Source organism: Hylobates moloch, unplaced genomic scaffold (genome assembly GCF_009828535.3).
Source record: "Hylobates moloch isolate HMO894 unplaced genomic scaffold, HMol_V3 SCAFFOLD_16, whole genome shotgun sequence".
NCBI lineage: Eukaryota > Metazoa > Chordata > Mammalia > Primates > Hylobatidae > Hylobates > Hylobates moloch.
This window is the reverse complement of record NW_026652291.1, coordinates 14,150,046-14,174,878: the sequence shown is the minus strand read 5'-3', so window position 1 is coordinate 14,174,878 and position 24,833 is coordinate 14,150,046. Positions and strand designations below refer to the sequence as shown.

At 50.7% G+C, this 24,833-nt stretch overlaps 1 protein-coding gene across 7 annotated transcripts in view; it reads right to left on the bottom strand.

Moving 5' to 3' along the window:
• The window catches only part of CCDC88C (coiled-coil domain containing 88C), a 146,117-nt gene that overhangs the window by 58,766 nt on the left and 62,518 nt on the right, over positions 1-24,833 (bottom strand). For 6 of the 7 annotated variants that reach the window (XR_009210227.1, XM_032179522.2, XM_058429434.1 and 3 more), the window contains exons 5-10: positions 12,938-12,996; positions 11,697-11,780; positions 9,213-9,353; positions 8,607-8,791; positions 7,821-7,902; positions 7,337-7,495 (exon numbers count right to left, since the gene is read on the bottom strand). Coding sequence is in view for 6 of the 7 variants with exons in the window: in XM_032179522.2 (XP_032035413.1) it covers positions 7,337-7,495; positions 7,821-7,902; positions 8,607-8,791; positions 9,213-9,353; positions 11,697-11,780; positions 12,938-12,996 (710 nt within the window). In the remaining variant the exon portion in view is untranslated. The remainder of the gene's footprint in view (positions 1-7,336; positions 7,496-7,820; positions 7,903-8,606; positions 8,792-9,212; positions 9,354-11,696; positions 11,781-12,937; positions 12,997-24,833) is intronic. The other variant, XM_058429432.1, reaches the window with a different exon arrangement.

Sequence of the window (24,833 nt, the reverse complement as noted above, 5' to 3'; positions counted from 1 at the left end):
CACTCCGCGGGCCGACTCTGGAGTAACATGAGTGAGGATGTCAGTGAGGCTGAGGCACTCTTCAACACCCGCCTCTGGACAAGGACATGCTGGGAGGTGAGAAACAGGCTTACAAACAGGAGGGGCACCTGGACCGGGGATGGGGGGATGGTGAGGAAGACAAAGAACCGAGGTGGCCCTGTGCTCTGGCTTGAGCACCCGAGTGGATGTGACTCCAGACCAGAGACAGGACAGGCAGGTGTGGAGGGAAAGACAATGACTCTGAACACACTGGCCCTGAGATGTCTCTGGACGACCCGGGTACACTGAGGCCTGGAGCAGAAGACAGAGCCTCAGCCAGGGATTAAGATCTGGGACTCGAGGGTCTATGTGTGTGGGCTAAGGGAAGGGGGCGGGGCAGGTGAGCCATCCCTGGAGAAAGCCCAGAGAAGGAACAGAGGGCAAGGGGTGAATGAGGGCCCTGATACTGAGGGGTGGGCCTGCGAGGGGAGGGTGAGTCCAGGAGTGGGGAGAGTGGAAGCTCAGGGAGGAAGTGGTAGGAAGGGCTGGGGCTGAGGAGAGCTTGCCGGATATGTCCATGTCAGGAGCACCCTTCGTTGGCAAGAGTGGCTTTGGTAAGTTGGGGGAGCGGGTTGCAAGCACGGCAGGTGGCCCCAGACTGGGGGAAATGGGCCCACAGCTGACACTGCTTTCACACAGGTCTGCCTTTGAGCCCAGGGAGAGGCAGCTGGAGAGAATCAGAGGAAAGTGGAAAGGTCTGTTTTAAGTTAAAGATGGGAGAGCCTCAGGGGCCCTAAGACACTGGACTCAAATCAACAAACATGTCCCAAGCACCTTTTCCTCCCGAAGATGACTGAGACCTCTGAGAGCTGCAGGAGACGCTGCCCGGGGTCAGAGGAGGCTGGAGGAGGGCAGAGGAGCTGTGGCCCTACCTCCAGGCGCCATGGGTAAGAAAGACCAGGCCACAGCAGAGCTCCTGCCCCACCCCATTCCTGGTCACCATGGTGGGGTGGGGGGAGTGTGCATGTGCACGTGTGTGTGCGCGTGCGAGAGAGAGGAGAGAGAAAGACAGACACACATTCTGAGAATGATCATTAGCCCAGTTCCTCACTGGCCGGTGCTGGCCAACAACGCTTTCTGTCCCTCTGGCTGACCCCTCACTGCAGAGATCTCTTCCACGGTCCCCACCTCTTTGGGGCAGCTCCCTGTTGGGGAGACTCCCCGTGGACAGGTGCACCCCAGGATAAGCCCATTGCAAACATGCTCCTATATCACAGGATGCCAAGGTCTCAGACATGCCCGAGAGCACCCCCTACTTTGACAGATGGGGACAACACTTGCCCAACACCTGGCAAGCTGGGTATAGACTGTGCCCAGCTAGGTCTCTGCCCCTTGGGCTCTTTGGGAGCCAGCGCAGCCTAGAGAGCCGTAAATCACACAGGAGCAGAGAGAGGCCACATCCACTCCGCTCAGGATGCACACAGTATCTATGCATCTGCCCTTTGCCTGCAGTAGAAACTTTCAGCCAATTTTAAAATATGGGGAAAGAGAACCTTCCAGTTCTCTGCCTTCGTCCTCCTCCCACGCAGCCCTGAGAGCAACCCCCGTGCCCTGGACAGCACTGAGCAGAACTACTGTTTACAAAGGGAAGTCAGGGACACCCCACGCCCGCCTGCACGCTTCCTCCTGGACCGAGGGACACCTACTCTGCTGTTCATTTTGTTTTTTCACCTCTTATGTAAGCTAGGCTAGGAGCAAAAATAGCTGCCAGACTTTTGAAAACAAACCATGTACATTTGTGTTCCATGCTTTTGTAACCAAAATCAATCTGCCCTTGCCCCGAAGCCTGGGTCCTTTATCTTGTCCTCCCACATGGCAGGACGTGCTCTCCCTTCGGTGATGCACACCGATGTGCTTTCCAGGTTAGACGGGGCGGCCTGTCTGGGCGGACCCGGCCACCAGTCTCTCCCACTGTACCTGCAAGTGCTGCATCAATTCGAGCTGGCACGAATGCAATAACCTCTCTGCTCTCCTGCCCATCTCACCTAACAGCCCTGTCTCCAATCCCAAGGAGTCGAAAAACTCATGATTCCTCCCCTTCCCTCCTCCCCAGACTGCAAGCCTTTTAACTGCAGAGTAAAGTGTGGCGTGATTACCAAGTGCCTTGTGTGTGCCAGGCTCTGTGTACACGCAGTCAAGTAAGAGTCCCGCCTGCTGGGGCTCAAGGTCCACACAAAAAGCCTCTGGCCACACTCCACCCACAGACTGGCCCTTGGCTCTGCAAACCCTGCCTTTCCAGAGGGAATCCATGAGTGAAGAGCCTCAGGGGGAAAAAAAGCACTCTGTTCATCTGCAACCATATTCCTCCAGCTTGGGAGGAATCCAAGAAGTATAAAGAGAGAGACACACGCAGATGTGTTCATATTTCCATTTGGATGACAGCCACTGACGTATGTGCATCTCTTTTGGCTGTACTATAGGAATACATTAAGTAATTCAATGGAACCTTCTTGCTAATATTTTAATGGTATAGATCTGCTAATGAATTCTCTTCGAAACATATACTTAGTGTACCCTGTTGCTTTATGTCTCATTTTAAACTGAGCCTTAAGGGAATATAGTATTTTAACATTAACTCTGCCAACAATTTTATCTAGAAGCCTGTTGCCATTTTTGTCGTCTGTGAAATTTATGTCCAAAGAAAGGCAGGATTACATTTTTTCCTAACAGATTGAGTTGGTGTAGTGTATTCTTGGTTATCAAAATACTCATACAGCTTTGGGATTTCGAATTGGTAAATATTCATGATGTGTGAAAAAGCATGACATATACTGCAAGCTCTCAACCATGTAAAACGATGCTGTGTGCACACACAGGACACAGAAGGACACAGCAAACTGTAAACTGCTTGTGATTCTGGAGGACTTTGTTCTTTGCTTGTCTTTTTCAGTTTCCTATAACGCACATATTAATTTTTTTAAAGTAAAGGTTATTTTTTTAAGGGGGGCAAGATGGCCTGGGAGAGGGCCTGTAAAATGCAGATTTCTAGGGCCTGCCCTTACTCCCTAGGGTCTAGGGTGGGACCCAGGAATCTGCATTTTAAACACAAACCCTTGGCTGATCCTGATATAGGCAGACACAGACCACATCTTGAGAAACTGAGAAATGAAGAGCTGAGACTTATGGGACGCTGCTTCACAGCTTTAAACTGATCAATATTTTTAACTGTTTTCACAATGGATGTGGCTGACCAGGTGTGAGCTGAGGCAAAGTGCCTGTTGTCCCGCTGACCTTTTATTTGGAATACCTCTTCTAACACTAACATTTTATTATAAAAAATATAAAATTTCCTGAAAGGTCGAAATAATTGTATCATACACACCCATACACACACAACCTAGATTCTACAATTAGAATTTTTGCTGTATGTGCTTTATCACATATCCATCCATCTATCCATCTCTCTAACCACTTCATTTTTATTTTCTGGATAAACATACCTTGTACTTGAGTCTTTTCTAATTTAACATTTTACCACCTGCGAGTCAACCTCAATTCACAGATGCATTTCTTTTTTTTTGAGAGAGAGGGTCTCACTCTGTCGCCCAGGCTGGGGTGCAGTGGCACGATCTTGGCTCACCACAACCTCAGCCTCCTCCAAGGCTCAAGCAATCCTCCCAGTTCAGACTCCCAAGAGTTGGGACCACAGCTGCCTGCCACCAGAGCCAGCTAATATTTTTGGCATTTCTTTGTAGAGATGGGGTTTCACCATGTTGCCCAGGCTGGTCTTGAACTCCTGGGCTCAAGAGATCTGCCTGCCTTGTCCTCCCAAAGTGCTGAGATCATAGGCATAGGCCACCATGCCTGGGCCACAGATGCATTTCTTCATGGTGCTGTCTGCTTTTAATTGCATAGGAACTGTTCTTAAGGAATCTCAGGGCAAATTCCCTGGAAATGTGCATCGCTACACCCTGAAAACCCTGGATTTTCATATAAAGCTGGGCACGCATTTATTAAAAACAAACACGGGTCCATCAAAGTCACCTGTGCATTAAGGCAGCGCTGGGCCTTGATATGAAGCCCACTCGGCACTGGAGGGAGTGACTGGCCCAGGCATCTGCCACTGGGGGCAAGGGTTCACCTCAACCCCAGCAAGGCTCAGATGGTACCTGGCTCCCATCTCAAAGTAGCTCAGCTCCAGGCCTCTGAGCTGCATTCTAAGTTAAGTCTAACACACACCTGAGTGCTCAGGTGGGAGGCCCGCCCCAAGAGCCCTGTGCTCCCATACTCGGCTTCTGCAGGTATCTGAGAAGGTGGGGTCTCCAATGCAGCAGGGCAGCCACCAGCTCTGCAAATGCAGCACTGCCCAAAGCCAGCTCCAGATTCACTCAGCAAATGTCTCTCCAACACCTCCCAGGGGCCAGAACTGCTCTACATGCTGAGAACATACCCAAGAAGACACAAACCAAACTCCTGGGCCAGGGTTCCTCGTCCGCTGGGACTCGGGGAAGCAGTGGTAGAAAGCAGGGCTCGTGCATCGGGCAGACTTAGGGCCACGTAGCCTGAGTGCTTAAATGTTCTGAAACACCCCACACCACCCGCCTCGTGAAAATGCTTGATGGGCACGATGCACGCTGCACACCCTCCATGGCTGGGCCCTGAGAGCCCCTCCAGCCTCACCTCTCACTGTCCACCCGGACACACCAGGACCTTGTGGCCCTGACCTCAGGTGTCCCTCCTGCACGCTGCTTTCTCGGGCTTCCAGGCCTTTGCTCCTCCCGCTGCCTGGCTCTCCCTGCTTGGTTAACTCCTAGCTATTTCAGGCCTCACTTTCAACAGCACCCCCACCCCTGGCCCCAGCCACGTTTGGGTGAGGCGCCCTCCTCTGTGACCCCCAGCACAGCACTGATGGTGCTGCGTCCTAACAATGTGCTGCCTGCCTGCTTCCCTTCCCAGAGGCTAAGCCCTGTGGGTCCAGCTGTCTCTTCCATGACTATATCCATGCTGCTCAATTAACGTCACTGCATGAAGAAGGCAAAGTCACTCACAATCGGAAAGGTTTCAAGTCTGGAAGAGGGACAAGGGAGGGAATCCCAAATTGTTCTAAGCATCCTATGAGGACTGAAGACGGTTTGCTAGGCTGTTGTAACTATTCCAATCTGAGGACAGGTGTCCTCCACCATTTATCTAATTCCTGACACTATGGGCATCCGAAGGGAGTACAGCTCACTCCTCTCAACAGTGGTCTGGACTCAACTGACCATGCCCAGTTAATCACCTGTGTTTGCAGCTCAGTGTCTGCAAACCCACGTTTGTGTCACTACCTATCCCTGAGTAAATGTCTCATGCAGATAGACACTATTTCTCTTTCTCTTGTGATTAATAACGTGAATACGAAATCTAAGGCATTATAAATCTCATGGTAATTTTCCATTATGAAAGTCGTTAATGTGAAAAACACTTCTGTCACTTCACAGAGGCGTGACACTGGAAACTATGGAAACCTCTCTAAAACTCCAAGAAGTCCCTGACGCAGAGGGCACAGCTTGTGTGTTTCTAGATCCTCTGCTCCCGGTGCAGGGCTCAGTTACCATGCAGGCGGGTGCTGGGCAGACGCGTCTATGTGACTGAGCAAGGCCGCTCCCACAAGGCCAGGAACGAACACGGAGACGGGATTCCCAAACCCACCTTCCTCCACAAATCAGGGTACGGGGTGAGATGTGGGAGTCACGTTCCATCCATGACCCCACTCTGGGGCTGCACGAGGTCCCCCATGTGCAGGAGGAGCTGCTGAGGTGGTGGTTTGTGCACGACAATCCCCAGCCCTCCCACCCAGGACATTTCCAGTAAGCAATGCAGCCATCAGAAGCTGCCCATGTCCTGGAACGCATCTGCGCCGGGGATTCGTGCCTCTCATAACCCAGAACCAGTGGCCCATCTCCAGGACAAAGCTGAGAAATGGTCTACCCTCCCCACCCCTCACCCAGGCGCGGGCTGGCTTTGCACAGCCTCCAGGATGCCTCCTCAGCAGGAGGTAAGGAGCCTTAGCGTGTGGCTCACATTCCTCAGGGGACACTCCCTGAGTGGGTCTGAGGAACAGACAAGCCCTCGCCACAGCCTCGCCAACCCACCTCGCCCAGTCCCAGGGCGTCCAGGTCCCAGCGCAGCACAGAGCACGTGGAGATCCTGGGCCCACAGCCTTCCCCGGCAAGCCCGACAGCTCCACGGCAGGGAGAGGGCAACACGGTGCTCTGCATTCGGTGGCCTAAGAAGCCCTTCTGGCTGGTAGGAGAGATGTCGGGATTACTTCTTAGCCTTGAACAAGTCCACTCAATGTGTGCCAGTATTCTGAATTCACTCAGCTCACGTTTTCTAACCACTTCCAGCCCCCCTTGGAATAGGCAATGGGAAAAAAATTCCTAAATCCTCAGAAAAGAGGGTCCCGGAAGCTGCTACTGACATGAGGTTGTCAGGGTGAGTGGTCAAAGCATCAGAGACCTCACCTGGGTCTGGGTTTCTATGTAGCCTTCACTTTCACCTGCATTTTTCCCAGAACCTTGATAAGATTTAAAATAAAGATGGTTAGAGTAGCCTCCACTGGCTGATGGCTTACTATGGGGCTTGCCCAACACCAGTTACATCTTTGAAACCTCATAGAGCCATAACAGTATTCCTATTTTATTTTTAGGGACAGGGTTCCTCTCTGCCACCTAGGCTGGAGTGCAGCAGTGCAATCATAGCTCATTGCAGCCTCGATATCCCAGGTTCAAGCACTCCTCCTGAGTAGCTGGGACTACAGGCACGTGGCACCTATGCCTGGCTAAATTTTTTTATTTTTTGTAGAGACAGAGTCTTGCTATGTTGCCCAGGCTGATGTCAAACTCCTGGCCTCAAGCAATCCTCCCACCTTGGTCTCCCAAAGTGCTGGGAATATAGGCGTGAGCCGCTGCACCTGGTTGCCCGTTATTCCCACAGATGAGGAAACAGTCCTAGCAGATTAGCCACAGAAATTGCAAGAAGTCTTTTAAAAGATGCACATGGATAGAAATGGATAGAAGGTGATCATAATGCCATGAAGTGGGGGGCAGGAGAAAACCTGAAAGGAATCACTGCCTTACACCAACCAATGACACTCCTTCCCCTCCCCTACTGACTGGGGGATGATGAGGAGCAAGAGGGGGTCACCGGGAAGCCCAGGCTGAGGTGCCCCTGGGAAGCATCTGCTGAGACAGCTGTGGCTCCGCTCCCCCAAGCCCCCAAGGACAGGTCAGTCTGAATCTGCTTCTGAGGAATTTCCAGCAGCCGCGTCCAGGGGACTCACAGCAAGGCTGCCTACCTCCATGCGGGCCTTGTAGAAGTCCACGTCGTGCAGCTTCTCCTTGCAGCGGCTCAGCTCTAGCTCCAGCCTCTCCACGCGGTTCGCCTTCTCCCGCAGGGAATCGAGCTCGTCTCGATAGGCACGAGCAGACCGGGCGTCTGCCGCTAGCTGGATGTTCTGGAAGGTGGACAAAGGCAGGAGAACCTAGCTTAGGGCATCCTCTAGGGAGGGCAGAAAGGTCAATGCCCTCCTGCATGGTGTCTCCACGATGGCCCAGGACAAGCCAGCTCCTGATGGCCAGGGGCCTCCATGTGCTGCCACCACATGGGATCCCCACCTGCTGTCACTAAGAAACAGGGTCATCCCCATAGCCGTGCTCAGGACAAGTGGCTCTTGGGTGGCTTAAAAGCACTGCTGTTGCGCTCCTGACCCTCTGGGCCCCTTTACTGGACACTCCAGCCCTGCCACCCCCAGGACACACAGACTCAGGCCCCCGACTCACCTCCTGCTTAACTTTCTGCAGTTCCAGCACCAGCTGGTCCACCTCATGTCTGGTGTCTACAAGCTGCTCTGTCTTATCCTCCCTGCAGAGGCAGTAAGGAGAAAGAGTGTGGGAGGCAGCTTCCTCAACATGCAGCCCTGGGAGCAGGCTGCCACTTCCTAAGACCAGTGGGAAAAGGAAAGGACCCAGGATTTGGGCGGTGGGGAGGTGATCTGCTTATGGGGCCTGCAAAAATGTTACCGACTCAAAATTCTTTTCTTTTCATAAGTTTGCAACACCGGCCCTTAAACTATGTCCATCCGCCACTCAGGTCTCCCTCCAAGTGTGTGGGGCAGGTAAGGAGACCCCAGCGGCAGCTGTACCACTCCACAGCCAGGCTCCACAGGTGACATCCATCAGCTGCAGGAAACTGGGAGAACAGGCTCACCAGATTGGAGGGAAGGAGGGGCACCTCCTCCCTCCAGCCAAGAAAACACATCAGGTGTGGTCGTCCCGGCCCCAAGCAGGAGCTGAGCATGGACTGGAGGCTGCTTCTGTGGACAACTCGCACTGTCTGGACTGGAGGAAACCCTGAAGACCAGGAAGAACCCCTGCCCTCATCCCTGTGGGGGCCTCGGAAGGGGAGGCAGCTAGTCCGAGGTCAGAGTAAGCTCACGGCAGACCCCAGCTGACTCCGGGGCGCACGTCAGAGCTGTGCCATTGGCAGCACCACACATGTGAGTCGACGCCACACCAGAAACATGTCTGCAACACACACAAAGATAGGAGAAGCAGCCGGGGACTCACAGCTCCTGCCTGACGCGCCGCAGCCTGGCCTTGGTGTCGGCCAGCTCCACAGCCAGGTGCTGCTTGTCTTCGCTGGAGAGGCTGCTGGTGGGGCTGGGAGTGGAGTCAGCGCTGGAGGACTTGACAGGGCTGGGTGGATGCTGTGCCTGCAGGTAGTCCCGTTCCTGAGTGAGGTCCACGATCAGCTGCAGCCGGGCAGAGAGGGGGATGGAGGAGAACAAACGGGGTTAACCAGCACAACGCCTGAGCTTGAACAGGGTGAAGAAACCACCAAAAGACAGATATTTCAGCGGAGACTAAGAAACGAGGAGGAAGGTGGGAGAAGGCTGGCATAGGTTTTGGAAAGAGGTGAAATATTTAGTGAAACAAAAGGGAGTGTACAAAGGAGGAGGGCCCCAAGCTCCACGTCCTGATTCCCTGTATCCTCCCACAGGCCCAAGGTGACCATGCACTGCAGGGGCCATAACCAGGGAAAGCACGCACGTCCCACCCCCACCAGAACCTCAGCAGCAGGACCGAGGCGTCTAGGCTGAAGATGAAGGGACAGGAGATGAAGGGGCCTGAGCCCCTTCCCAGGCTGTCCGAGCCGCCAACCTGCGGACGCACCTCGGTGCACTCGTCCCGCTGGTCGATGAGCCTCCGCAGGTGGAGCACCATGCTCCTCGAGAGGGCCTCCAGCTCCTCCGGAGCCACGTCGGGCAGCTCCAGCCACTGCAGGTCAAACACGTTCTCTTGGTTGTGAGTCACCTGTGGGCACACATGACAGGGCACTGCAGGGGCGGCAGAGACGGGCGCCCACTTCCCTCACACTGCAAACAGCATCTCCTTCCAATCAACCTTACTAATCCCTCAGTGACAAATTTACACGGCCAGCAAAAGGGTGCCCTATGCAAGTGCGGCCAAACCCTTCAGCAGAGCCCTGCTCATACAAACCACTTCTGCTTTCAGAACTGGGTCAAAGAGGACGCTGATTTTCAAGGGGACCAGAAAGCACGCCTTACAATTATTTCCCTATAGGGTCCTGGGATAAGATATCTTCACTGGAGCTACATCAATGTAGAATACAAAGAAGGAAAGCTTCAGGGTGAGAGAGTGAGGAAAGGGACTGTATGTTACTTCTTAAAATCTATGCGAACAGAGCAAAAATATTAATCTTATGTCACAATGTTGTGTACAAAGCAATCTTGGGTTGTTTTCTGGAACTATTCATAATCAAACAATTTTCAGGGACGGGTGCATCTCCTTCCCACAGGCCACCGAAGACAGCCTCTTTGTGCCCCTTTCCCCGGCCAGGGAGCGGAGATACACAGCTCTGTCTACGTGAAGCAGCCTCCCAACGCACACCCCCAGATCTGCCAGAGACAGGATCTATTTTGAGCTCTTCTCCTCTCAATTTTGGAAGAAAGATACCATAGTGCTCAGGCCCCAAAAGAGGAAAACAAAAAGAATGAAATCAGGGGTATCTACTCTGAAACACACCCAAAGAAGTCTTTATTCAATCAACAGAGGTAGAGAAAACAAAAAAAATTCAGCTTGAGCAACATAGTAAGACCCCATCTCTACAAAAACTTTAAAAATTAGCTGGGCGAGGTGGCATGCACCTGTGGTCCCAGCTACTTGGGAGGCTGGGGCAGGAGGACCATGTGAGGCCAGGAGTTTGAGGTTGCAGTGAGCTATGATCACACCACTGCACTCCAGCCTGGGTGACAGGGAGAGACCCTGTCTCTTAAAAGACAAACCCATAAAATAAAAAGCAGACAGAATCCTGTCAGCAAAGGCCCTTCAATTTCTCAAAATTTGAAAAGACACCACCTTCTTACCTCTCCCCACCTTAAAAGGCCAAGTTTCGATACAGGTGATCTGAGAATTAGGAGAAATCGTATCCCATGATTCAGAGCACCCTAAGGGCACAGGATTGAGAGGCTGGTTCTAGGCCTGGTCCAGACCCAATGCTGGGGAAAGTCCTTGGACATCTCAGGGCCTCTGTAAAGGGTGGTGTGGCTGGGCTTCAGGGGCTCAGCCTGGCTGCACCACAGCCACTTGCTGAGCTTTTATTGAAATGCTTATGCCCCCTCCTCCCCGAGTCTGATTCAGTGGGTCTCTCATGGAGCCCAGCACCCAAATTTTTAAAAAGCACCCAGGGAATTCTGAAGCCCAGGTGCAACTGCCCCAGCCAGCTGTGGAAGCTGGTAGGCCCAGCTACAGCTTCTCCCCAATATCAACCCAGGGAGTCCTGTGCTCAGCTGCCTCTGCCAATCACACACCAGCTCCTGTGCATGCAAATCTTCTTCATGCATTTATCTCATCTGTCCAATGACACTGACTGCTGAACCCATATCCCCTAAAGTAATTAAAGCACACAATGCTTATTTTGAAAGGAGTGTGGAAGTGGAGGTCAGGAAAGTAAATTTCCACCTGGATACCGTCCCCCAGGGTGGCCGCCTCCTTAGCTGATACCACCTCTGCCAACATCAACGGCAAAGGGCCGGGAAGGTCAGGCCTCAAAGGCCAGGGGCTCCTCCTCCTCCACTCCGCTGACGCTCAGTGCAGAGCCCTCCCAACCCCTCGCTAGGGGACCTGAGTTGGGGCTGGGCCAAGTCTCCCAAGGCGGTCTTTCTGGGACTCGCTGGTTTTGATTCCCAAGTGGTGTCAGCTTGTCTCTGCCATGTCACTGACAGAAGCAGAGAATCTCTCTATTCTATACAGATCAACCGTTCAAAGCAGGGTGACATTTGCCAGAATACATTTTCAGGGCCTGTAAATCAAATTCTGAGCCTCAACCACTTGACAGCTCTTAAAAATAGTCTGAGTCCATATTAGGCAAAAAGAAGGAGACAAAAGACGACTTGATTGAGGTGTTTTTTTTTTTTTTTAATTTTTATTTTTACCCTCATTTTATTTTAGCTGGCTGATTGATGGCTATCTTTCCAAATAGAATCAATGTGTCTGTGGTGTCTGAAACCTAAGATTAGCAAAATCATAAAAAGTGATGTATTCTTTAAACGTTTCCACTCATAGAGAAGTTTTGCCTCCCGGCTACCATGGGAGCAGCAGTCCACGGCTGAGCCCTCCACGAGGCCACGCACCTACCTCCTGGATATGGGCCACGATGCCAGCCTGGGTCTCAATGTCCAGCTGTTTGATTCTTTCAATGAACTCCTCTTTCCTCTCACACTGCGGAGGGTTACATGTGTTAATGGAAGCACTGTTCAAGTGAGGGCGAAGCTGAGTCCACCACGGCCACAGAACGACAGTTTCAAAAGGAACCACCCACCCCAGGCTTCTCCTCCATAACTAAGAACGATCTTGTCCTCCTACCAGCCTTACACTGATGTGTCTCTAGTGGTTGCCAGGACCACCTACACCAGAATCACCTGGGGAGCTTGTTCTTAAAACTCCCATCCGTAAGCCCCCACCCAGATTGAAAAGACCAGGGTGGAACAAAGAACGCTTCATTTTAAACAAGCTCTCCAGGTGATTCTTAAATACGTAAAGACGGGGAACACCTGGTTTAGGCCAGGGGGGGCAGCAAACTTCATGTGTAAAAAGCCAGATCGTAAATATTTTAGACTCTGGTAAATATTTTAGACTCTGTGGGCCATTTGGCCTCTGTCACAACTACTCAGCTCTGTCGTTGTAGTGGGAAACCAGCCACAGACAATATGTAAAGGCGGGCATGAGGCTGTGTTCCAATAAAACTTTATTTGAGAGAGGGTCTCGCTGTCACCCAGGCTGGAGTGCAGTGGCATGATCATGGCTCACTGCAGCCTCAAACTCCTGCACTCAAGTGATCCTCTCGCCTCAGCCTCCCGAGTAGCCGGGACTACAGGCATGCGCCACCACACCCAGCTAATGTTTTCTATTTTTTGTAAAGACGAGATCTCACTATGTTGCCCAGGCTGGTCTTGAACTCCCGACCTCAAGCGATCCTCCCCCCACCTCAGCCTCCCAAAGTGCTGAGATTACAGGCATGAGCCACTGCACTTGGCCCAATAAAACTTTATTTACAAATATAGGCAGCAAGTCAGATCTGGCCCACAAGCTGTGGTTTGCAGATCCTTGTTCTAGTGGTTCCTACACTGGGGATGATTTGCTAATGGTACCCTGGCCTGAGGGATCCCCATCTCGCCTCCTGCCTCAGGTGCCCCGGTACTAGAAACAGCTGCCATGTAAAACAATGGCCACTCTCTTCCAGGAACCCAGCGGCCTTCTGTTATATTGGACTGAAAGCAGCATCCTCCCACCTAAGCTAAGGGCTCGTTCGAGTCCCGCAAACCCAGTGTGAGATGGCTGGGGTAGGTCCCTCTGCTGCAGCCCTGCCCAATCCCTACCTGGACGGCACAGCCCAGCACCAGCAGCAGCACCTTCTTGATTTCCTCCATGCTCTTCCCTAGATCAAGAGAGCAACACATTTAACTCAGCTCAACTGCTGATATAATTTCAGTGACATGTTTACCGTAGGGAAAAAAAATCAGATAAACAAAAAAATCATCTCTCTACTCTGTGACATTCACTTAGGTATACACACTCCATCGATCTCCCATGTGTGGCTTTATTTGCTTTTTATTTTATTTTGAGACAGGGTCTCACTCTGTCACCCAGGCTGGAGTGCAGTGGCAGGCCCACAGCTCACTGCAGCCTTGACCTCCCAAGGCTCAAGTGATACTCTCACCTCAGCCTCCCTAGTAGCTGGGACTATAGACACATACCACCATGCCCAGCTAATTTTTGTATTTTTTGAAGAGATGGGTTTTTGCCATGTTGCCCAGGCTGGTCTCAAACTCTTGGACTCAAGTGATCCACCCACCTCAGCCTCCCAGGGTGCTGGAATTACAGGTGTGAGCCACCATACCCAGCCTTATTTACTTTTTAAACCAAATGAGAATTCTGTACATAACTATTTGAGGCCCCATTCTATTCAAATATGTCATAAATATCTCCCCATGATAATTAACAAACCATAACGTCAGCATCCCTTTTTAGCACATCAGGTAAGCAAAGTACACAATGGGAGAGAACAACTCCCATAGGAAATACTGAGTCGACGCTAAAATAAGGCTGTATACAACCTTTCCCTTTTTATTATGCAAAATTCCAAACAGACAGGGGAGGACAGTATAATGAACCTCCACAATACACTCAGCCTCACATTATCAACATTCTGCACCTCTCACTCTACCTGCCTCCTCCTTCCCCCTTTTAAGTTTGTTTGGCTGGAGTATTCTAAAGTAAATTCCGTAAGATAACATAAAGCCATCCCTTTTTTTTTTTTGGATACAGGTTCCCAGTCTATTGCCCAGGTTGGAGTGTAGTGGTGCAATCAGCTCGCTGCAGCTTCCACCTCCTGGGTTCAAGTGATCCTTCCACCTCAGCCTCCCAAGTAGCTGAGACTACAGGTGCGCACCACCACACCTTGCTAACTTTTGTATTTTTTGTAGACGGGGTCTCATAATATTGCCCAGGTTGGTCTTGAACTCCTGGGCTCAAGCGATCCTCCCGCCTCAGCCTTCCAAAGTGTTGGGATCAGAGGTGTGAGCCACCGCACCTTTTTGATGGTTGCATGCTTGCTTTGTAAATCAAGGCCACTAACTTATTTAACCAATCCCCTTCCAGAGGTTCAATTTTATATATATATGTATATATGTGTGTGTGTGTGTATATATATATATATATATATATTTTTTTTTTTTTTTTTTTTTTTTTTTTTGAGACAGAGTCTCACTCTATCACCCAGGCTGGAGTGCAGTGGCACAATTTTGGCTCACTTCCACCTCCGTCTCCTGGGTTCAAGCGATTATCCTGCCTCAGCCTCCCGAGGAGCTGGGATTACAGGCACTCGCCACCATGCTCTGCTATTTTTATATTTTTAGTAGGGATGGGGTTTCACCATGTTGGCCAGGCTGGTCTTGAACTCCTGACCTCGTGATCTACTCGCCTCGGCCTCCCAAAGTGCTGGGATTACAGACGTGAGCTGCCGTGCCTGGCCTTAAAATATTTCAATCTAAACAATGTTATAAAGAATATCATGGTAGCTAATTCTTTATGCATTCCCTTTTTAAGCTTTTCATATTGACAAACTGCCCTGCAGACAGGCTCTGCCATTTCACCCTGGGAAATATGTGGTGATTCCCATTTTCCTACCCTTGACCAACATTTAACCTACCACTCTTTCCCAACTTTGTCAATCAGGCCAAAAATCCTATTTAGTCATTCTAGGTTGTGTCTCTTTGATTGTGCTTGGGGCTGAATACATCTTCACCTGTTTATCTATCTCAAACACTTAAACAGCATTAGAACACCTGGGCCTAGACGATGGGCTTGGTCACCCAGGAACTGTGTGTCCCAGACAAGCCATACTCTGTCTCCACGCCTCAGTTTCCACATCTATAAAATGGCCTGGGTAATGTGCAGGGTTCCCTTTCAGGTTTAAAAACAAAAACAAAACAAAAAAAAACTATGTGTTCTGTCTTTTTACTTATATCCTATCGTATTTGAGGAAGAAAGAACATGCCAGAAATAGCTTTCTTCTCTTAAAAGACTTAACCAACTCACACACTGGGCTATAGCGGCTCAAAGTGTCAAAGACTGCTGGGATGAAGAAACCAAACCTCTGTCCCAAGAACCAATGCTGCGGTTCATTTCAGATCCCTGGGTATAAGTAGTGAGTGAATATGCGAACTCCTCCTAAGACCCCTCAACTGAGAAATAGCTAAAATTGGCTTTCCTTGAGATAATGACATCATTGTTTGTTTGTTTGTTTGTTTTTTTTTGAGACGGAGTCTCGCTCTATCGCCCAGGCTGGAGTGCAGTGGCGCAATCTCGGCTCACTGCAAGCTCCGCCTCCTGGGTTCATGCCATTCTCCTGCCTCAGCCTCTCCGAGTAGCTGGGACTACAGGCGCCCGCCACCACGCCCGGCTAATTTTTTGTATTTTTAGTAGAGACGGGGTTTCACCGTGGTCTCGATCTCCCGACCTCGTGATCCGCCCGCCTCGGCCTCCCAAAGTGCTGGGATTACAAGCGTGAGCCACCGCGCCCGGCCCATCATTGTTAAGCCTCAGAACTGGGAACTGGGGGTTCACTGAACCAGAAACACACCCCGCCCCCCAGCCTGAAGGCAGGGCAGGGAGAGACTGGTGGGCTGGACCACAGGGTCTAAATCTTCTAAGGTTAAATCCTTCTTTTGCTAGTAAGTTTAGAAATTTGTCAATATTTGAAATGGAAAAATTCTCAAAGTCTTAGTATTTTTTTTTTACTTGAGATCTTTTATTTGGCCCAAGACACTCTAATCCATAGAATAAATATCACCACAGTGACTCACTTCCCTATTAACATGGAGCTATTCATCAGCCACTTAATTTTAGTATCGATAAAGAGAAAAGGGGCTGGGCGTGGTGGCTCATGCCTGTAATCCCATCACTTTGGGAGGCCGTGGTGGGAGGATCACTTGAGGTCAGGAGTTCGAGACCAGCCTGGCCAACATGGTGAAACCTCGACTCTACTAAAGGTACAAAAATTAGCCAGGCGTGGCGGCACGCATCTGTAATCCCAGCTACTTGGGAGGTTGAGGCAGGAGAATCACTTGAACCCAGGAGGCGGAGGCTCCAGTGAGCTGAAATCGCTCCACTGTACTCCAGCCTGGGCGACAAAGGAAGACTGTCTCAAAAAAAGAGAGAGAAAAGGGAATGCCCACATGAGTGTTAACAAAGCCTCCAATCAGTCTTTCTGACAGTGCTTGCCAGCTCAGCCCAAGTCACCCACCTCCCCCTTTCCCTTTTGTCGGCCCACAGATCACTGGCAAGTGCTCATCGCATGCCCATGCTGGATATAAGAGGCACAGATCCTTCCCAGCCGTTACTGGCTTGTCTTCCTACAGTGAGACTCACTTTCTGAAAGGCCACTCACCTGATACTGTACCCACCAGAGGAGATGACACACTAAGAAAGCACTTAAGGGCCTGAGATCAGCCCAAACGGAAGTCAGAGTCTGCACAGAAAATCTTTATGTACTCTATTCACAGCAAAGGCCCCAAAGAAACTAATTACATCACACTGTAGAATCATTTAGACAACTCTGGTGATCCATTTCCCCAGCCCAAAGCAGATTACAACAGCAAATTAAAAGGGAAGAAAGTGCTGGAGAGGCTCACTGATGGTATTCTGAGAGCAAGGAAGAGACCAGAAACCTTGCACACACACCAGAGGGCTCAAAACTACACTCTGAGGCCGGGTGAGTGGCCCACACCTGTAATCCTAGCACTGTGGGAGGCTGAGGCAGGAGGATCGCTTACATTCAGGAGTTCAAGACCAGCCTGGGCAACATAGGGAGCCATCATCCTTGGTTTTTTTTTTTTTTTTTTTTTTGAGATGGAGTCTCGCTCTGTTGCCAGGCTGGAGTGCAGTGGCTCGATCTTAGCTCACTGCAACTTCTGCCTCCCCGGTTCAGGCAATTCTCCTGCCTCAGCCTCCCAAGTAGCTGGGACTACAGGCGTGCACCACCACTCCCAGCTAATTTTTGTATTTTTAGTAGAGATGGGGTTTCACCATTTTGACCAGGATGGTCTTGATCTCTTGACCTCGTGATCCGCCCGTCTCAGCCTCCCAAAGTGCTGGGATTACAGGCGTGAACCACTTGTGCCGAGTCTTTTTTTTTTTTTTTTTTTTTGAGATGGAGTCGCACTCTGTCACCCAGGCTAAAGTGCAGTGGTGCAAGCTCAGCTCACTGCAACCTCTGCCTCGTAGGTTCAAGTGATTCTCCAGCCTCAGCCTCCCGAGTAGCTGGGATTACAGGTGCACGCCACCATGCCCAGCTAATTTTTGTATTTTCATTAGAGATGGGGTTTCGCCATGTTGGCCAGGCTTGTCTCGAACTCCTGACCTCAAGTGATCTGCTTGCCTTGGCCTCCCAAAGTGCTGGGATTACAGATGTGAGCCACTGCGCCCAGCCAAGACCCTATCTCTATTTTAAAAAAAAAAAAAAAAAAAAATTAGCTTGGCCTGGTGGTGCACTATTTGGGAGGCTGAGGTAGGAGGATCGCCTGAGCCTGGGAGGGTGAAGCTGCAGTGAGCTTTGATTGTGCCACTGCACTCTAGCCTGGGCGACAGAGCAAGAACCTGTCTCCAAAACAAACAAATAAAAAACACCGCAAAAACAAACAACACTCCGAAGCTGTTCGGTGACAGAGCAAAGGGTTCTACTCCCTCAGCACCCTGCAATCACCCACGATGACAACCCTGAGTTCATTCATTCCCTCATTCATCCCAACACCCATCAGACATCAAGAAAACACTCAATCTGACCCATAGCACAGGTTAGAAGAGTATGGATTCCTGTTTGCTAAGGTTTGTAACAGGAGGGAAAAAGGCTTTAAAGGTAGAGAATTAAGTTTAGAAAAATATTCATGAAAAATATAAACTCTTTGGTGATGAACAGGTTACTAAGAAATTCACCTCTGCCCTCATTCAAATGAAGCAGAGCGATGCTTGCTCTCACCAGGCTGAGTGAATAGAAACATTTGCTTATAACAAATGCATCCTGTGATCCCCACCCCTACAGATTCCTACAAAATTTTTTTTTAAAAAGCGCCCAGGGCGGGGAGCAGAAGTTTCCTCATTTCTCATGAGAAGCCGATGCCCAATTTCTTTCAGGATTTCAGTCGTAAGAAAAACCGCTATTTCCATAAATCTACCAGATTGTGGGTTTTGAATAGTTTCAAAACAAAGCAGAAGATTCCCTCCTGGGTCCTTGCCAGTAGGACTGGCTCAGTGACACAATCAAGCAGGCCAAGATCAAACAAACCTACAGACAGCTCCCTGCCAAGTACCTACTATGTGCTGGGAGCCAAACCAGCAATCTGAAAGCTGATAAATGCTACAGGAACCTGGGAAAGGAACTTCTAATTTGCAGCAAGACCCAGGGCAAGGACTCTAAAGGGAATAACCTTTGAGCTGAGTTCCACAGATAAAGAGGAGACAAACTTATCAGGTAGGCAAGTGTGGGCCTTCCAGGCCCAGGGAACAGCATGTGCGAAGGCCAAGAGGTAAGAGAGCATGCTGCTTGTCAAAGTATAAGTGCTTTATGGTTACACTTACTCAAGCTGCTGTTCAGAGGGAGAAACGGGGGCAGGTTATAAAACGACGTGGATTTCTACACCAAAAAAGTCAAAAGCAACCACTGTGGGCGGGGATCGAGAAACATCAGACCGGACACACTCCACACGTACCACAACTACACTGTCGAGAATAGGAGAACCCCCGGGGGAATCCCAGGACGGCCTGAGTCAATAGCTGAGTCTAAGAAAAACCTTACCTTACTACCTGCTTCCTGGAGTCTTGACACAAAGAAATTCACCCCAGCCTTTCTTAGCAGAAATGCAATGCAGGCAGGCCAACATAAGCTATATAGAAAGCTGCAGGTGTTAACAGTCATAAGCTTCCAAAACAGAAGGGAAACTGCCTGACAGCACACATTTCTAAGGGCAGAGGTGAGGATAGAAAAGTAGTTGCATGCAAACTATCGCATGTTCTCACTCACAGGTGGGAATTGAATAATGAGAACACATGGACACAGGAAGGGGAACATCACACACCCGAGACTGTTGTGGGGTGGGGGGAGGGGGGAGGGATAGCATTAGGAGATATACCTAATGCTAAATGACGAGTTAATGGGTGCAGCACACCAACATGGCACATGTATACACATGTAACAAAGCTGCACATTGTGCACATGTACCCTAAAACTTGAAGTATAATAAAAAAAAAAAGTAGTTGCACAATTAAAATACACCATCTTCTAAAATGTGCATTATATCAAGGTTTTTTTTTTTTTGAAACAGAGTCTCGCTCTGTCGCCCAGGCTGGAGTGCAGTGGCACAATCTCGGCTCACTGCAAGCTCCACCTCCTGGGTTCACACCATTCTTCTGCCTCAGCCTCCCGAGTAGCTGGGACTACAGGCACCCGCACCACGCCCAGCTAGTTTTTTGTATTTTTAGTAGAGACGGGGTTTCACCGTGGTCTCGTATATCAAGGTTTGAAAATTCCCCAACTTGCTAGCTCTGAGTCCATGGCAGACATGATTAGTCAATCACAGCACTTTCTGACTTAGGGTGGAACTAGGCCTCAGAATCCTTCTGAACACAGCACTCCACAGACTACCAGTTAATGGAAGTTAACACATGGAACAAAACCTACCTTCCTTCCATGACTGGTACATAATGTGTAGAGTCCTTTTTGACTCCACTCTTCGGTTCTTTAAGATGTAGCTATGCACATGTTCAGAAGACACTTTTTTGTTTGGAGACAGAGTCTCGCTCTGTCACCCAGGTTGGATTGCAGTGGCGCAATCTCGGCTCACTGCAAGCTCCACCTCCCGGGTTCAAGCGATTCTCCTGCCTCATCCTCCCAAGTAGCTGGGACTACAGGCACCCACTACCACGCCTGGCTAATTTTTGTATTTTTTAGTAGAGACAGGGTTTCACCATGTTGGCCAGGCCAGTCTCGAGCTCCTGATCTCAAGTGATTGATTCATCCGTCTCGGCCTCCCAAAGTGCTGGGATTACAGGTATGAGCCACCATGCCCAGACAGAAGACACTTTCTGATTTCTGGATACAGGAACTAAATCTTGTTGTGTATAAACAATGACTGAGGTGTGAAGCTGGGCATTTAAGCAATGGCAGGCAAGCATCCCTTTCCAAGAGGGAGCCCTTCCTGCCCCAAACTGCACTCTCTGCCCTTGCTGGGGTCAAAGGCACAGTGATGCCTCTCCACAGATGAACAGGGCTCAGAGATAAAGCAGTGAAACTGATTCCTCTGTCTTGCTAACTCAGCTCCCCACAACCACAGAGGCCCAGGACCTGCAAATCACCAGCCAGGCTCAGGGTTTAATCCTCACAACCTGGAAGGACTGACCATATTCCATAGAGTAATTCTGCCCTTCCCTTCTATAGACCACCATTACTGCACCTTAATATACGGCATGCTGCCACGTGACTTAATTCCGAAAGCAATCCCCCGAAGACGGCATGATGACTAGAAGGATGCAGCTCAGAAAGGCTGAGTCACACAACTAAGATCTGTTCCCGGGTACACCACCACCTACCATCTCCTAACTTATTCATGTTTCCTTCCAAAGCAGGGAGCTATGTGGTTTCGCGTCTGATCCCAGTGGTCCCATGCAGGTTATTTAACCAGCGTTTGCTGACTGAGTGAGGTTAACTGTTAGCATCAAGTACCTGGGTTAGAACCGCAAAGAGAGCAGTTTCAGTTTCTCTCTTCTACGGCACATATGTGTGCTCAAAACATTCTACATTCTCTTCTCTTCTAGCTTATATGCTGGTGTGAATCACTAACTGCTTTCCCTGGTTTTGTACTTAAAAACCAGTTATTTCATAAGGATGCTCACGAGGCTGTCACAGTGATTTGAAAATAGCAGTGCACTGAACACGACCCTGTTGTCTCTCCTCAGTACACAGGCACACCCCAACACTCACTCACATGGGCACGGCTCTGAGGGCCCTCCTGAGGGCTCAGCTTACAACAAGAAGAGCTGTTTATTATTATTTTAACAGTTGGGGTACTTCCCAGGCACTGCCAAGGAATACTCGAGGTGGAGAGTTCCCCGTGGGTGGGCACATGGGGATGCTCCATCATATGTGTCCCCACCCGTGGGGAAGGAGGCAGGCACCTCTATGCACGGGCTCACATTCTTGGGAGTGGCCCCTATGGAATCCTCATGTCACCACGTGCCCCCGCCCCCCGGCATTAACATAACCAGGCACACACATTTATCAGACTCTGGCAGGCACTAAGCTGCATGCCTGTGTGGAATGGTGCAGGAGCCTCCCGGGGGCACTCTGACTAGTGGCCCTTTACCCTAGTGTCTCTCTGCTGCCCGTGTGAAGTCAGTCCAACCCCCACAGATACCCCAGCATCACCATGCACAACAGACAACAGCTGCCCCCAGGTCATGTAGAACACTCTGAAATATCAGCCCCTCGGAGCACCCTCACCCCAAAAATGACCTCCCGCCCCACCTGCCTGCCACGGCTGCAGAAGCTGAGAGCAAATTCATTTCCCAGCACCAAACAACTGAAGACCAGAAAAGCAGAATCAGCCACAAGCCTGCAGCTTGAGACCCGAGTTTGCCCTGGGAGGGGCGAGGAGCTAGGGCAGGCAGGGGACGCTCTGGGAAAGGGTCCCTCCCAACCGCCAGGTGGAAAACTCAAACATAAAGACCTTTGACAAATAGCATCTCTTCCCTCCTCCACAGACGGCGGTGGCCACAGAGAGTAGGGCTGCTGGAAGCCATGGTGTGGCTGTTGCAGCCAGCGGCGCGTTCTCTGTGTGCCTGGGCCATCGCTAGGAAGTTTACTAACAAAGTCTGGTCTCCAGGCAGATCCGCGGGTGCTCGGAGTCCGGTGTGTGGGCCGCGCTGTGACGCTTGGCTGGGCTTGGTGTCAGCCAAAGTCTGCACCTTCCTAGGAAAGGAAAGCCTCGGCTCCCAGCTCAAGTGCCCCAGCACCGCACATTGACTGGAGACCTCATTTCCGGATCCAACAAGCAGCACAGAAGCAAAGAAGCAGGATAGAAACGGGGTAGTTTAAAACAGCATTTGGTTGCTTTTCTGAACCTTCTCTCTCAAGGATGAAAGAGGAAATTTTAAAACAATCAAAATGCCTGCAAGATTAGCTTTTTCTTATCTCTTCCCTCCCAAAGGCCCAAAACTTTTTGCAAATATGAAAACTGTATATTACACACACACACACACACACACACACACACACACACACACACATTATACATAGGATTAGAAAATTATGGCCAGGAGAAATAAAATAAAAACAACAGGGGTAGGGGAAAAGAACACAAGAATGGCTCATGAAGCCTAAGTGGCCGAGCCTCAGCCTCCACACCACACGGTGAGCAGGCTTGGAGGCCAGGGGCAGGACTGGGAGGGCCGTAGGGCCATGAAGACAGGGCTTTTGATTTTTAAAAGCACCATCTCTGCAGCAGGAGGACTGCTCCCCACAAGCCGGACTCTGAGCCTGTGCCTGGGTTGCCAGGGTGGAGGTCAGCAAGCCTCGGGCACACCCAGCCCTCACAAGTTCCCAGGGGCCTCCTGAAGGAAGGTAGGGCTGTGCCGTGTGGGCTACGAGAGAGAGGTTTCCATGGGATCTGAAAAGCACTCCAAGGACACACTGGCAGGAGAGCAAATCAATACTGAGAGGGTTAAATATTAAATTCCAAGGAGTTTCAGGAGGTCTGTTTCCTCTGGCCCATGAAACCTAAACCTCGGCTGTCACAGAAGGCCTCCTCCTTGCCCCAGGCTTGCTGCTCCTCATGAGACTCCCAGCAACTTGCACTCCCCTGAGCTCGTTCCACCTAGAACACCTTTCCTCGCTTTCTCTGTCCGTGGCTTGCCCAGATATTGCCTCCTCCAGGAAGCCTTCTTGGCCTGCCCAAGCAGAACTCATCAGCCCCCTTGCACTGGCTGTGAAGCACAGTCTTGCACCATCTTCTGTCCTAGAATAAATGTCGTAGGACTCTGTCTTCCCTTCCTGCCTCAACCCAGACTGGGGGCTTCCTGAGCAGAGGCGGCCTGTTCATCTCACCAGCAGAGGGGAGCTAAAGGAGGGGCTTGGGCTGAGCTCCTTTTGTGAGCCTCTGGCTGAAGGGCAGGCAGCTAAGATGAGGAAAGATGAAAAGGTGCTCTAGTCTTTTATTTGGGGAGGTCAGAAGTTGGGCCTTCTGGCTTCCTCAGCTGGTGCAGTAGATAGAGCAGAGTCCTGCACTCAGCTGAGAAGGAAGGTTGGTCACAGCATTTTGTGTGCACAGGACCCTGTCTCTTCGGGGTGCTTCCTCTGCTGCTGGAATGCGCACCCTCTGTAACCATCATAAGAGAGAGAAAACATAGGACAGAGGGCCAGGCCACTGAACAGCAATTAATGAAACCCCAAGGCTCTTCTCAAAGGTTCCAGGGGTATTCAGACAGGACCCTGTAGGGTGTGCATATGGAGTCGCAGCTCCTCCAGGGCTCCCAGGGATCCTGCTTGGCATTTAGAACGTAAGAAACATCAGGGCAGACCGGTGACGGTAACCCTCTTGCTTGGAACCAGTGGCTGACTATCACAAAAGTAACCATCTGTGCAATTTATGGTGCGAAATCCGTCTTGCACCTATGGGGACCTCCATGCTGTGTGCCTCTGAATGAGCTCCTCCGCTCTCTGGGCTGGGCTTCTGCACCTAAATGGCTTGTTCCCTTCCATCCTAAATGGCTTCGGTGGGATCGGCCATGTGTAAGTCTGGAAACCACTACTATACTTGGATACAAACCCTGGAAGAAAAAACAATGCTCTCTTCCAGCGCAACTGTCCTGTGATTCATCGCAGAAAGTAATTTGCTAACACCCTGGCTTCCCGTCAGACAAATCCAATCTTTATTTGTGCATGTGGCACAGTGACAGGCCTGGCTGCTGAGAAAGATGCTGAGAAGCCAGAGCTGGAGGGACCCCGGAGCCGGTCTAGCTCCATCCAGCATCCTCCCTCACTGCTCAGACAGCACAGACGTGAGCTCTTGCTTCTCACAGGCTTCTTGTAGAAAACACTCATCAGTAACCGCGGAAGATGTTTAATAGCTGTGCAGCTGGCAAGATGGTGAAGGTGGTTTTCAGGGAGTCATCTCAGGCCTAGGGGAGACAGACATGTGGTACTGGGCAGAGAATGAATCTCATTTGACCCTGACCACTGAAAACTGGACTTCTTATCTGTGAGAGCAAGTGGGTAACACCTGTCGGGGGCCCCAGCTTGACGGGGGAGAAAAGTGGAGAGAGGAAGAGAGAAAAGTGGGCCCCCTGCATGGATGCTGTATTTACTGAGCACCTACTACATGCCAGGCACTGATCTAGGCATTAGAATGCACTGACAACAACAACAAAAAACCCCAGGGTTCCTGCTGTCATGAGAGCATGCACCCTAGCGGGGGAAAAGTATGCAACGCCACAGAGGGGACAAAATAAGTGAACAGTGTAGTCTATTCACAGGTGCCAAAAGGTATGGAGAAGGGAAAGCAGAGCAGAACAAAGAAGACGGGGCATGTGGCAGGAGAGACAGGTGGGGCCACACTGAACAGGGGCTCACAGGAGGTGTTTACACAGCTCGCTGGCAGAGGGACCAGCAGGTGCACAGGCCCTAGTGCCCGGCCGGAGCGGGCTGCACAGTGACAGTCGGCTGAC